This window comes from Pelmatolapia mariae, linkage group LG13, assembly GCF_036321145.2.
Source record: "Pelmatolapia mariae isolate MD_Pm_ZW linkage group LG13, Pm_UMD_F_2, whole genome shotgun sequence".
Taxonomy (NCBI): Eukaryota; Metazoa; Chordata; class Actinopteri; order Cichliformes; family Cichlidae; genus Pelmatolapia; species Pelmatolapia mariae.
The window spans coordinates 8,353,689-8,367,436 of NC_086238.1; the positions used below are offsets into that span (position 1 = coordinate 8,353,689).

Sequence of the window (13,748 nt, forward strand, 5' to 3'; positions counted from 1 at the left end):
TGCAGAAATTGCATTTTGTACGTAATCAGCAATGAGCCAGCTCCTTCTTGATGAAGGATGGGTTTCTTAAATCAGACATCAAAGCAGATCGGTGCATTCAGCCACCAAAGTAAATTGACAATGTTTTTTTAATTAGTCACTCTGTCTTTTCAACAAGAGAACTTTGGAAAACACTCAAACTCCTTATGGCCACGCAATGACTTATGCCAGTCTGAAGATGACAACAATAGGAAGGAAACAAAGCCATGGAGAAAAACAAAAGATGTTCCAGTGCGGTTTTTAGAAAGATGGCGCAGCAGTCGCAGCATGTGGATGAGCCTGAGAGGCACAGTGTGGGCAGTTTTCCCACCACATGCTCACAAGTGACAGCTGAGACAAGACACCATGTCTCTACTTTCCCCACTGTTAACACACAGAGCCACAGGCAAATGTCAAGCAAATCTGTCTGTTGTTTAGAACTTTAACTTGTTATTCATATCTTTAACCTCTTAACACCCACCACGAAGCCAAGCTAATGAGTATTTTTCTTTTGAATGAAATATTTTGACACTTCCAAATGGAAAGCTTTGAGGACAAAATATATGTTATATATGCAAATTACATATAAAATGTGCTTGTTTAACTTGTACCTCTGGTGAATTTTAAGAAGATCATAAAACATCTCTACCTTCACATTTTCTGTAAGCTGTCTTTCTGTTTTTCCAATATATTTCTTAATGCCCCATCAACAAGTCCCGTAAGTAATTTCAGGCACTATTTTTACAGCACCTTCCAGTTAGGGGTGAGAGTAAATGGTTTTAAGGGGGGTGGGGGAGTTGTTAAGTCTGTGTAGTGTGTTGACATGCTGCAGGTGGTGGCCTGCTGAATGTCCAGCTGAGCCAGGAATGTGGAGGCCCTTTGGGCGCAAAGCAGCCATGATTGCCCATGCAGGCTGTGGAGGGGTTCTCTGACTAATAGTAGCACTACAAGACAGCTATGACAAATCATTGTCTAGAGCATCAAAGGACTATAGTCTGCATCAGAGCCTCAGACTGCAAAGCAAAACACTACACAGCCAGGTCTGTAGGTCACAGAACATGTCACAAGAGGGGTTTAACTCAATGACAGACTGAGGATCAACATAATGGAAGCAGGCTAAGCTATACCATCTGAGGACCCTTTCTCATAAAGCCCCCCGGGGGTCTCCTACCGATTTATTGCTGTCAATGCGATCGTCTGTGTCTATCTTTAGCCGCCCTGACTTTTATGAGCATGTTGAAGTGAAGGCATGCCGGGACACTGCTGACTGCCGTCATGATTTCACGTTATCTCCTTCCTTAGGTTAGTCTGAAGTTTGTTTAGTTTTCTGGGTACCCTGCAGAGATAGGCATGCGCCAGAGGAATTTAAGGTTTCAGAAACTGTCTTTAAGACTGCCATAGGCCACAAGTGCTACTATTCTACTCAGTGGAGCAAAATGTACTTATGCCACGTGCTATGTGAGTATTTGTACTTGATTACTTAATTGTACAAATCAAATATATACAAAATTCAAATCAGAAGAGAAATATTGCAAGTGTTACTTCACATTTCTTTGACAGATCTGGTTAATGCAGCTTAAAGACAAGGATATTTCTCACAAGACATGATGAGCTTCTAGTATATTTATTTATTTTTTTGTTGTTGAACTTTTTATCTTGTATTTCATTAAAAGAAACAATAGAATTGTAGTTTGGGTATTTGGTTTGACAAGAAAACAATTTGAAGGTATCACTTTGGCTGTTGTAGATTGGGTGATGGCCATTTTTCACACCACTGACCGCAAACCAAAAATTGAATCAGTAGATTTATCAGTGATTAAATAATAAATAAATCATTAAAAAATATTTGGTATGAAATAGTTCACCAAATCATTATAACATTTTAAAAATGATAACTCTACCGACTACCAAAGGTAGCTACAGACACCTTTGCCTTCTTCACATGTTAATCTAAACATAATACAAGGTATCAACATGCTGATGCAATCCTCTTGTAATCACAGAGGACGTTTGCTTTCAAGCTCATGTCAGGTGAGGATTAATAAATATTCTGAGAAAGTATTCACGCTGCTCTGGAAGCTTTGAAGTAGTGCAGTAATGTTTTCAGAGCAAGAAGGATCTATAGGAGCACACAAAACCTTTTATCTCACTGAAAACGTGTGACACACTCTTTCTGATGCTGTCAGTGGACAGAGATCAGCCTCCTGTTCATATATTAGAAGCAGACTGTATTTATACGCAATCTACTTCTAATACAGTAATATTTCATGCTAATAAATACACAATAAAATATCAATTTAGAAATTATGTAACAGGTAGTCATTTGAATATGGGTAACTAGTAATTTGGCCTTATAGGAACTACATATATCACTTTCTGCATTTTAGATGAGATAAGTACCGCCTCTGTGGTGATTTCTAAAATAGCAACAACACAACAAGAGCGAGGCAGTGCACCAACTCACCATTATACTTGATCTAACTGATCTAATCAAAAGCATGTCCGTGGGCCACTGAACAAAAAAGTCAATGTTTGGATTATGACATTTTTTATGAATTTTGAGGAAAACAAATTCAGTTCAATTCAATTTTATTTAACCTCCTAAGACCCGAACTCTTCCATGGCATGCATTTTTAATTTCTTTTTGATATTTGAGCATATTGGGACCTGATGAATGTAAAAACAAAGAATTACCAGATTTTTTTTTTTTTTACCTGATTTTTGTTTCTGAGAGAAATGAGATCCACATATGAGGACATTCTCTTTAAATTTTGATAGAACCGTGGCAGTATAACGTCCTCGTAATTGGATATCAGGCCCTTGTAGAGCAAAATGTATTATTTTGGTCTAGACATCCCAAAATGTGATGTCCACATATGTGGATGCCAGGTCCTAGGAGGTTAAGTTATGAATACTGCCAAATCACAATAGCGGTCATCAGACAACCCCTTCGAACAAACACTTAACCCTTTTCCTGACTTTAATCTCAGAATTATGACTTTTCCCCCTGGAATTAAATTTTTTGTTAGTAATCTGACTTTTTTTTCTTAAAGTATGATTAGGATCAAAGGAAGAAAAAAATACTGCCTTTTTTCTCAGAAGTGTGATTAAAAAAAAGACACAAAAGAGGAGGAGAATGGGACCTGACACTGCTATGAAGCTTTGCTCTTTTGCCTCCAGATACTATCACATGTGTCATGCTGACATGTGTTTATAAGCAGTAGACTGTTTTTTTTTCTTAATGGAGATGCAGATGACATTTCTTTACAAAGTAGCCTGATTTTTGGGGAGGTTGTGAAATCACAGAATTGTGTAATTATTTTATTATTTTTTATATACAAACATACCGAGTGTTGATTTTTCTGCTGCAGAGATGATCAATCTGGTTAATCTAGGTAAAATGTGCCTCATTTTTCAACAAGCTCTCACAGCTTCAAATATACTCTAAGAAATGGGTGAAAGGACTATTAAGGGGATAAGTCAATGCTTTAAATCTCTGGTATTTCACAGTAAATTCAGCTCAGCGCTTGTGAAAGCTTTGTCCACACAGCTGCAGACTTCTTTCCTGACCCTCGAAGAGGATAACAGAGATGGTTTGGCCCAAAGCCTGACATAAAGCCCCCCATATGTTATGGTTTACACTCTGGGCAGAACGTGCTGTCTCTCAAACTAGTTTCCATTAAGCGCATTCCTTGCAAACAGCCTGATAATGGCACTAGTAGGTCCCAGCTCTCCAGCGTTGTGACTCATCACTCAGGTGTGTTTACAGCTTACTCTACAAGAGAAAGAAGCTTCTCTGGAGACAAACTACTGCGCTTTGTAAAACATGTTTCGAGCTCCAAGGAAAAGTCATAGCAAGTCTACCGCTTAGGCATTCATCAACCTCAAATGTGACACAGGTGACGACATTTCCAAACACATACTCAAACAAACACTCAGAAAGACAGGCAAAGGTAAAGAGAGTGAAGCAGAATTTCTGTATGCGAGCTAAGCCGGGGATGTCAGTAGGGTCATTTCATTTCACACAGAGCCATTCATTACATCCCACCTCTGCAATTATATTAGGTTTTCTTTTTTTTATTTTGCTTTAGTGCGAGGAGAAATGATGGACATTGGTTGTTTTACAGCCAAAGACATAAACAGCAGCTTACGTAATATGTCTCCTTTTACTCACTAACAGGCAAATTCATTGGCCATTACTCTAGATGGATATCAGTAATGTGATGAGTGCATGGATTCAGTCCTTCTGGTTTTATAGCGATGACCTTAAAACAATAATAAATTGTTTCATTTGCTCCACATTAAACAGATAAAACCTGCGTATCTGCTTTCTAAACCACCACATGCCTCGATGCAGACAGAAGAAGAAGAAGAAACTCAAAAGTACACAGTCAGTTTTTCTGTAATGACAAGAACTGTTATCACTGCTGCTTAATGTTAAAGGCAGACTGGCACAAAGAGCAATGTGAGAAAGACGCAATAAAACTAACTCCAGTAGTAAATATCTTTGTTTTATGGTGCTTATATGTCACATTGTATGATTTACTCATGAAAGCAGCTCTTGGCTATACTTAAGGTTCTCATTTACGTTGTATGAGAAAAATGCAAAAGGAGTCTCATGTTTTTTTTCCTTCTTTTTCTTTTCAAATAGAGACATGTTAGTGCTACAAGTGGGAATTATTGGAGAAGCAGAAAATAATCGTGTTTTGACTGAGTTAGCAGAGCAGCACAGCAAAGAGAGGCTGACAAAGGAGTCATTTCAAGTGGATTTGGTGAAATGGACCGGTGACAATAGCTGTCTGTATATTTGTATGTCTTCTCCTCGTACCATGTGCCCACTCTGCTCAAGTGAACACTTTTAGAGTCACTTATTTATCACAAATAGAAAACCTAACAGACAGTAAGAGATTGTAACCAGAAGAAATTATTATTATCTTTAGCTTGATGTTTGCTAGTACCACTTCTCATAGATGATGCTCCACTGTCAAGAGGTTTAGGATAGAATGAGCAATGGTCCCCGAACGCGCTCAACAACAAGAAAGCAAATCTGTGTGTAGCAAAACAGATTTGTTACACGGTAGCTGCTGAGTGTGTTATTTTTGTGGTAACTTTTTTCATTAATGACCTTGAAAACACTACATAGAAGTGCTTTTTGATCTCGCTCCTGCATCGGCAGGATGACAAAACTGTTACAAATCACTGCTGGGAATTGATTTTTTTTTCTTCGCAGCAGCAAAATTGTGTGTTTATCTTCCTGAAATGTTTTGGTACTTTGTTAAGTTTAACTGTCTGTCTGTCTTTGTGATTATAAACATACGTTTATGTTTCAGTGACACATGGGGCCAACATTTAAAAACAAATGAGACTGCCTCTGATTATTTTAGGACCTCAGTGGGTTACTCAGTGTTATGCAGCACGTGTGATTGCTTTTCTCTCTTGTGTTTTACTATTTACAGCTGTTCTTTTCCCTCCTGAGCTTCTTCTCTGCATTATCAAACTGGAAATGATGTTTTCTGTCTGTTTGGACAGTGATTTTAAACTCTTAGAGTCATCGTAAATGTGTCTGGGGTCATCAGTATTTACAGTGTTAGTCACCCAGCACACCTGGTAGATCTTGGGAATGCAGCATTCCAGCCAATAACTCCTGACCTGCTGTTCACCTCTCGTACACATTTTTTTCTGTCTGAACACCACACCCAGCACATTGTGACTGTCTTCATGTCAGCACTACAGTTACCTGTTTTTTTAACAGTTTTCAAACTTTATTGGTAGAGAGAGGGAGTGTTCAGAAACAAACTGACAAGCGTAAGAATGTACAGTACCGTGCAGACGTTTTGAACCACCCCTCGTTGCTTTATTTATGTTAATTACAAGGAGCTAGTCCTTGGATCGTCCATTTTTAGGGGAATGTTTTTTTTCCTTCTGTTGAGTCACTTAGACTGACCTATGAATCATTCAAGCATAAAAAAGACACCTAACTCAAGGGATGAACCGGTGCTGTGTCTACACATAATGAGAAGACAACTTAAACAATTATTTACATTTTAAATTGTATTTTGTTACTAAAAGCTGGTTGCAAAGACAGATGACTTGTTCTCATTTCTTTAGTTGGATATATGAAAAATGTCAAATATAACACATTTTGATGGGCATAAAATTGTATTTTTGCACAAACAAGGTGATTTCCAAAGAGCTATTAACAGAAAGCTTGGCGTATCTTAGCATGGTGTGACAGTCTGTCCTTAATTTGAGGAAAAGTGGAGAACAAAAAAGGTGTTGGCATAAACAAATTAAAAAAAACTATCAGCAGATGAAACGTATGCCAAAGTCATGTCCTTAAGAAATATCTGGGTAAGACCTGACATAGGACCCGAGAGATCCCTCTGGCCCTTCAGTTGATCCATCTATTGTGCACTGACGCCTCATCTCAGTGGAAGGGTGCCTATCCAAAAGCCATTCTGGAAGAAGGGAAATGTCAAATTATACAAGAACTTGGAGTTAACAGTTCTGATGGAGTGATGAAGCCAAATTTGAACATTTTGGTTGTAAAAGTGTAAAAGGGAGGTTAGGGGAGGTACAACAGTGAGTGTCTACAGCCATCTGTAAAACGTGCTGGAAGCTCTGTCATAGTTTGGGCCTGTATTGCAGCCAGTGGTGTTGGTGGTCTTCTCAAAACTGGTTGAGTTATGAAGACAGAAAAGTACTGTTAGATTTTGATCTAAGATGCAATACCATCTGGAAAGCTTCTGATTGGCAACAGCTTCATTTGCCAGGATGACAATGATCCCAAACACACTGCCAGTGCAGTAAAAAGCATACCTGGATTGAAAAGCACACAATTGAGCACCATCAGTCATGGATTCGACATTATTAAAGTGGTGTGGGATCATCTTGACTGAGAATAAATGAAGAAACCACCCACATCTAAAGAAGAGCTTTGAATGTCCTTCGAGAGGTCTGGAGAACTATTCCTGAAGACTACTTAAAGAAAGAAATTTAAGATAGTTCAAGCTGTATTGAACAATAAAGGTGGCATTACCAAATATTGACTTCCAGGCTGGTAAGTGTTTTACAAACTCTGTATTAAATAATATTAAATATTAAGTAGTGAGGAAATTTCACGACTGGACTTGTTGCACAGGTGGCATCCTATCACGGTACCAGGCTGGAATTCTCTGAGCTCCTGAGAGTGACCGCTCTTTCACAAATGTATCCGGAAACAGTCTGCATGCCTGGGTGTTTAATTTTTCAGACCTGTGGCTATATAAGTGATTGGAACATCTGAATTCAATGATTTGGATGGGTGAATGAATACTTTTAGCAATATAGTGTACTTTAAAAGATTAACTACACTATTATTTGACTGACAGGTTGATGTCAGAAGTGATTGGACTACTTAAACAAGTAACTGTTTTTTTTTTTCATCTGTGCACTGAAAAGAAGCTGTAGACACAACATGAACTATCTTTACCTATAAGGCTATTTTCAAACAATGATAAGGCACACTTATTCAACACTAGCACCCCATTATAGTTGTCTCTCTGTACACACACAGAGTATAAGCCTGGCTTTAACTCTCTGTAAACTCTGGCTGGTCATATCTGCCGTTTTGGTTGCTTCCTTTTGTGTTGGAAGCAACTGTAAAATGCTCTTGTCTTGTGCTATTTCTCTGTGGGTCGATCACATACAAGTAGTCATGTGATCCACTGTAAATATCAAGTACTGACTGTAACATCTTTAAGAAGTTCTTAAACAAATCACAGCACCTGACTGAGTATACACTGACACACTGATCAATATTAAAAGTAGTCCTTATTTACAGACCTAACAATGATACAAAACCACACAAGAAACACAACTTCTTCTCACCTATCTGATTTTGACAGTACTAATGCAAGAAGGCAGGAAGGAAGTATCACTATTGTGTTTGCTAAGTCAATTTCCTGCGCTCTGGTTCAGTCCATTTCCAGTGTGAGCCGTGCGATCAATCTGCAGCTATGGACATGATATCATGTTACAATGTGATACTACGTTGAATACAGCATGAAGTTGCCATATTGCTGCTGAAGTGTAGGATTTGGCGGGGTATTTTACAGGCCTGGAGATGCTCAGAGAAAGATTGCTCCAGGCTAGCGCATCTCTCCTGTCCTCGGCCCATGATGTCTCACTGTCTTTTATCCTCTCCCTGAGCCTGTGCCACCTCTCACGGGACCGCAGACCCAGGCAGGCGGCCAGCTGGTGGAGGCTCACTGGGACCACCAGCAGAGACACAAACAGCATAAGGGGCTCAAGGGGGAAGACACTCCATGTAACAACATACTGTGCCTACCATTGCACTTAGTAATCACTTCTAAGGTTTCCATACAGGCTGCTGGCATGATCACTTTTGTGTGTCTGCAGGGATTTTAGCTTTGTGAATAGTTACATCAATCTTTTTGTGCAAACGTGTGTGTGTGGGTGATAATGATGTGCAAGCATATGTCTGGATATACCCAAGATGCCTCTTCTCTCGTATTCTTCAATGTGCAAACTATGTGTGTGTGTGTGCATACGAGTGTATTACAGGAAAACAGTGACTAATGTCTGCCCTCTTCTCTTCCGTAAGCTGATCTGTCCCTGAGGCGGACAAGAGGGCACCGGATTTTCTCTTCCAAGAGACGCTTTAGAAACGCTGCAAAGACAGAAGCACATGAACCCTTTATTACTGCGCAGGCACACTCAGCACTCATGAACTCAGTGACGCCCAAGAGCGGCCGTTCTTGTGTGCCGTAAGAGCATCCATCTCCGAGTGCCTTAAGGTCAACTTGGCCTCCATTACCTAAGCCACAGCATCCAAGAGAGATGACCCATGTAGTGCTCAGACAACACAAGCTGAAACTGGTAATGCAGCATTGCTCCCCTCCGTGTAAACATGGAAAAAGTGGCGTTGGGACAAACAAGAAAACCTACACAGTTCAGGCTGATGATGTTCATACACATTAGGTTATGGTAGCAGTATGAGATCAAAGACACTTTAATTAAAAACTAATTGATGATGCTCTGCATATTTCTTTATTTTCAAATGCATGAATGTCCTTTTTTGTGAATAGGAGGTCAGTAGCAGTCTTTCAGTGCAGTCATATTCTCCATTCAGGGGCACGGAAGGTAACACTTAATTTACCACTGTTATAATGGACACAGTATCTGCTGCATACATAATTAATCGATCACTGTTTTCCACATTGATAACAGCATGACCCTGGTCCTCATCTCGTCTTTGCTGCTCACAATTACTGTGAAACATGCGACACACTCACAGAGCTTCAGAATCAGAAGTGCATCATATGTGCTTCGTGGTTAGAACCACTGCAATCGGCCCCGATAACTCTCAGGATAGTTATCAAGCCAGGCAGGACTTACGCGGTTTATCACAACTCTCATGTGGATACATGAGGGTTTGCAACATGTTAATGTGGTTGTTATTCCGCTCCAAGACTCCTTTGAAGAGCTGCAGCTTAGATGGGAAAGTAATTTTTGAATAATGCGCAATAAAACTCCTCAAAAGGTTCTGCAGAGCCACACTTTCCAGCAACAAGCACTCTGCTATAGCCCCTAAGAGCCGTTTGGAATAATAAGAAGGCAAGCAATAGTCAAGGGTGAGACATGTTGAACTGCGCCGGCAAAGTGAAGATCTGTTCGCGCTATTTTTAACTCAGAATCTTAATGAAACAACCCCCTAGCACCCATGAGCTCCCCTCTTCTTTCCCACTCAATGAATCCATTCAGTTGAAACACGCTCAGGCAGTAAGATGAAAAATGGTGCTTAGAAATGGCTGTCCAGCTTCAGTGATTAATATTAGAGTGAGAGAAGTGATGATCTATTATTGAACTCCCGGTCTTCACAGCACAACGAGGATAAAAGTGATAAGCAGTGGTGCCACAGTGTGTAATTACAGATTACTCTCATCATTAGAGTAACCCACTTTGGAATGTATGTTGTAATTAACTTTATTTTAGGTGCAAACTCTTTAAAAAGCCTTTATTCATATCTAACACTGAATCAATTGCTATTTAGATAGATAGATAGATAGATAGATAGATAGATAGATAGATAGATAGATAGATAGATAGATAGATCATACCGATAATACCGAGTCCACTGCCCCATGAAGCGAGTGTGGGACAATTGATTTTTGAAATAGGTTAGGTCAGGGAGGTGATGTGTGCGCTTTTGTCGCGCAAAGGGAGGGTCGGGGTTGTGCAGACAGATGGTAAACAAATATTTGACAGCAGCCAGCAGCAGCACTGGGCTTCCTCTGTGGTGTGTTTGCAGGGTGAGCGGGCTGAACTATACAGGAGTTGTCTCGGCTCTTCAGTGCCCAGTTCTGCGTCCTCTGAGAGGAAGAGCTGCTGTAATTGGTTTCTCAATGAAGGATCATCAGCAGCTCCCCGGAGGCTTGGCGGACTGTAGCGCAGCGCTGCTCCATCAATCGTCCGCTTCCCGGATTTGAACGCTGCTTTGCTCTTTTCTTCTGAAATAAACAAGTGCGCAGTGAAGGGGACTGTCGGAGCATCATTACCCTGCGCGCTTTAGACGGGGATCTTTTGTGATCTCTTTTTTTCCTCCCCCAAACCTGCTGAACGAGTATTGGGGGTTAATCGTTCTGTCCACCTCGGGGAGAATATCGACAAAGTTTAACGCAGATTTTCGCCATGAGTGATCTGGAGGACGACTTTGCCAAGATCCTGCTGCTAAAGGAGGAGAGAATACGGGACTTGGAGAGGCGGCTTGCCGATCGGGAAGACGAGATTCAAGAACTGAAGAGAAAATTACACAAATGTCAGTCTGTTCTGCCAAGCGCTCAACTTATTGGACCCAGGACCCGCAGGGCGCAGGGCATCTCCGCGGAACCTCAAACGCACCAGGACCTGTCAAGGCAGGCGTTTCGGAAATATGCCAAGTCCGACTGGTAAGACAGTTTACGCAGGCGGTGGTACTTTGTAGCTCTGTTATTGCGCCCATGTGTCTGCTTTGTGTCCCGTCTTAAAACATTTTCTGGGTGTTTTTCTTCTGAATTGATTTTTTCTGGTCATAAAAACTATTCATCAGCATTTCGTTACAGCATTTCGTTACGAGGACATACAACTCTGTTTCCAGAGGAGAATACATGTGGTGACAAAAAACAAAAACTAGAGGCTCAAACACACACGGCTCACCGAGGCTCCTCTGTGCTTTGTCTCCACATAGTGTTTCTGTCTCTTTATGATCTTCCTTTTTTCTAAATGGGAGACTCAGAGTTTTGCCATGAATGGACGAGCACTTCCATTCTTGCGGGCCGATGACGCAGCTCCAAGGCAAGCTTTAGAAAGAGCTCCTAATTGATCAGATCCATCATGGCAGCCCCACGGGACACAGACAGGAGGAAGTGCGATGCATTATTGGCTTTTAGTAGCTGGACGCTGAGGACCCGAAGTGCATGTCTGAGGATATTTAATACTCCATTAGAAAACGCTTTGTTTGGCCATATGCTTCCTTCATCACCTTTAGGTGCTCGTTTTAGGTTCACAATCCTTATTTTGAGGGTTTCATCTGAGGTACGATGTCTGTATAGATAAAAGAAACTGCCTTTTTATTTAGTCCTACTCTGCTTAGTTTGGCTTTGCTGTGTTTACTCGAAGAACCAAAAAGTTAGCCAAAGAACTTTTTCTTTTAATTTATTCTCACCTCATTTTCTATCATCAGAACCCCATCAGAATAAATTACTTATTACACTGACATCACACACACGCAGACATCAGCCTGTTGACTCGCTTAGTGCAAGAGACAATGGGGTTAATAATATTAACATGGCTAGACTATTTCCAATCTTCATTTGCATTAATAAACTGCAGGCAGGAAAGTCCTCATTTGCAGTCATCAACGGATGCTCGCTGTGCTTTCAAAGGCAAACAACCGCAGGGAGAGCCCCCAGACAAACAAACAGAAGACAGCCCAACTTTAGAGGGATGAAAAAGTGGCAAACGAGCTACATTAAAGTTAAAAATAAAGTATATCCATCAAATTGTCAGCCTTCCAGTGGAAGCATGGCTCGTTCTCAAAGTGATCAAATTATGAGTTTATTTTCAGCTGCTGAGTAACAGTAAGTGCCACAGTAAAGCTGCAGGAGTTGACAGACGGGAATGTACCCATGCGCTCTGATGATAAACCGGAAGTAAACCTAGAAAACGTGCAAAACGCCAGTGACATGACGTCTCTGTGCTGCCGGGGTCTGGAGGAAGGCGCCCACATGAGCTGCTGACTGTGAGCCGCAGAGGGGTCAGAGACGGTGTGACCCCCCTCATCCACCACCACACACGCACACCCCACTGAATCAGGACGTGGCACCAGGCGGCGGCCCGCCCCGCTCCTCAGATTACTGCAGCATGGAGCTCCGGATCCTATTTCTATTGATCCGCATAGGAAAGGGGCTCACTTGAATGGCTAGAGAGGTGAAATTCAAAGCGCAGAGGTGCTTTGAAGGACAGTGGGAGGGCTTTTTGTTGATGGGAAGATGCGGGGCTCCAACACTGAACCTGAAATCTCCGGACGTCTGCAGTTTCAGATGTTATGAAGCAAACTTTGCTGCTGCTTAAGCTCTGTGGTCTGTCCCCATCCCTTAACAAAGATAATATAAACCATGATTTTTTTTAATTAGCTCAGAGAATACTGCGCTACATTGGCTTATTTGGATGGTTTTCTTTTGTTGTGGTTCAATGAATGACTTAAACAGAAAGTTAGGTTTGCTGGTTGTTGAGCAGGTCTTCCTCTCATGTTCAACTTTCACAGATTACCTCTGTTGTGCTTTGTAGCTTGCTTGGTTCCTTGCTGTGGTTCAGGTAGGAGAGCAGGAAGAGCAGGGTTCACGGTTCACTCCATGGCTTTTCATATCGAGCATCCAGACGATACTTGGATAAGGCACGAGACCCAAAGTTGCTCTCCATGGCAGACGAGCTTCACAGCCTCTGTTTAGCAATTTAAGCACAGTCTGAAGAACATTTTCCATGCTGCTATGGAGTTTCAATACACTTTCATTTGATCTGTGTAAACCCCCATTACCATTAAAAAAATCACAGACCTACATGTTATTACTTTGAGTGATATTACTAATATCAATTCCTCCGATTAATCGCATACATCCCCCAGATCCTACATTTTAATGCTCTCATGATCCAGTATCGCTCACTACATGCTGATTTAATGTCCACAATCATCCTCAGCCTGGAGAGCAGTGCCATGCCTCATTCTTGATTGTCTGCGTTGATCCTTTAAGCCGCCACAAGAGGGCAGCTGAGATCTTTTTATTAGACCATCTGTCTCCATTTCGGTTTGTTTACATGGTTTTTGTCGGGAAAAATATGTCTTAAACCACCGCACCAAAAACACCTATCTCTGCAGTCCGAGAAATCTCCCTGCTTTTGTCCTCACTGTCAGCCGGTGACGCTTCATCCTCTCAGCACAGTAATTGCGATTTCAGCCTCAGTAAGTCCTCATCCTATCAGATTGTCCTTGGCACTTTATCCTCTTCTGAATTTGTCCAGAGAGCACGAGGCCAAATGCTGTTCGCTGAGCTTCGGATGAGTCATTGGGATAATGTGGACAGGCACCAGCGGCGCTCGGAGTGCATACAACACCAGATTAGATGAGAAACGTGGAGCTGCCGCGAAGGAGTCGTGAGCCTCATTAGCTCTGACATTTTTTTTGTGTCTCTGCT

At 41.3% G+C, this 13,748-nt stretch overlaps 1 protein-coding gene across 1 annotated transcript in view; it reads left to right on the forward strand.

Moving 5' to 3' along the window:
• Window positions 1-10,505: 10,505 nt before the first annotated feature.
• Window positions 10,506-13,748, forward strand: part of LOC134640112 (cGMP-dependent protein kinase 1) — a 97,762-nt gene continuing 94,519 nt past the window's right edge. Inside the window, exon 1 of the mRNA XM_063491719.1 lies at window positions 10,506-10,967. Within this exon, the coding sequence (XP_063347789.1) occupies window positions 10,711-10,967 (257 nt within the window). The 5' untranslated portion in view covers window positions 10,506-10,710. The remainder of the gene's footprint in view (window positions 10,968-13,748) is intronic.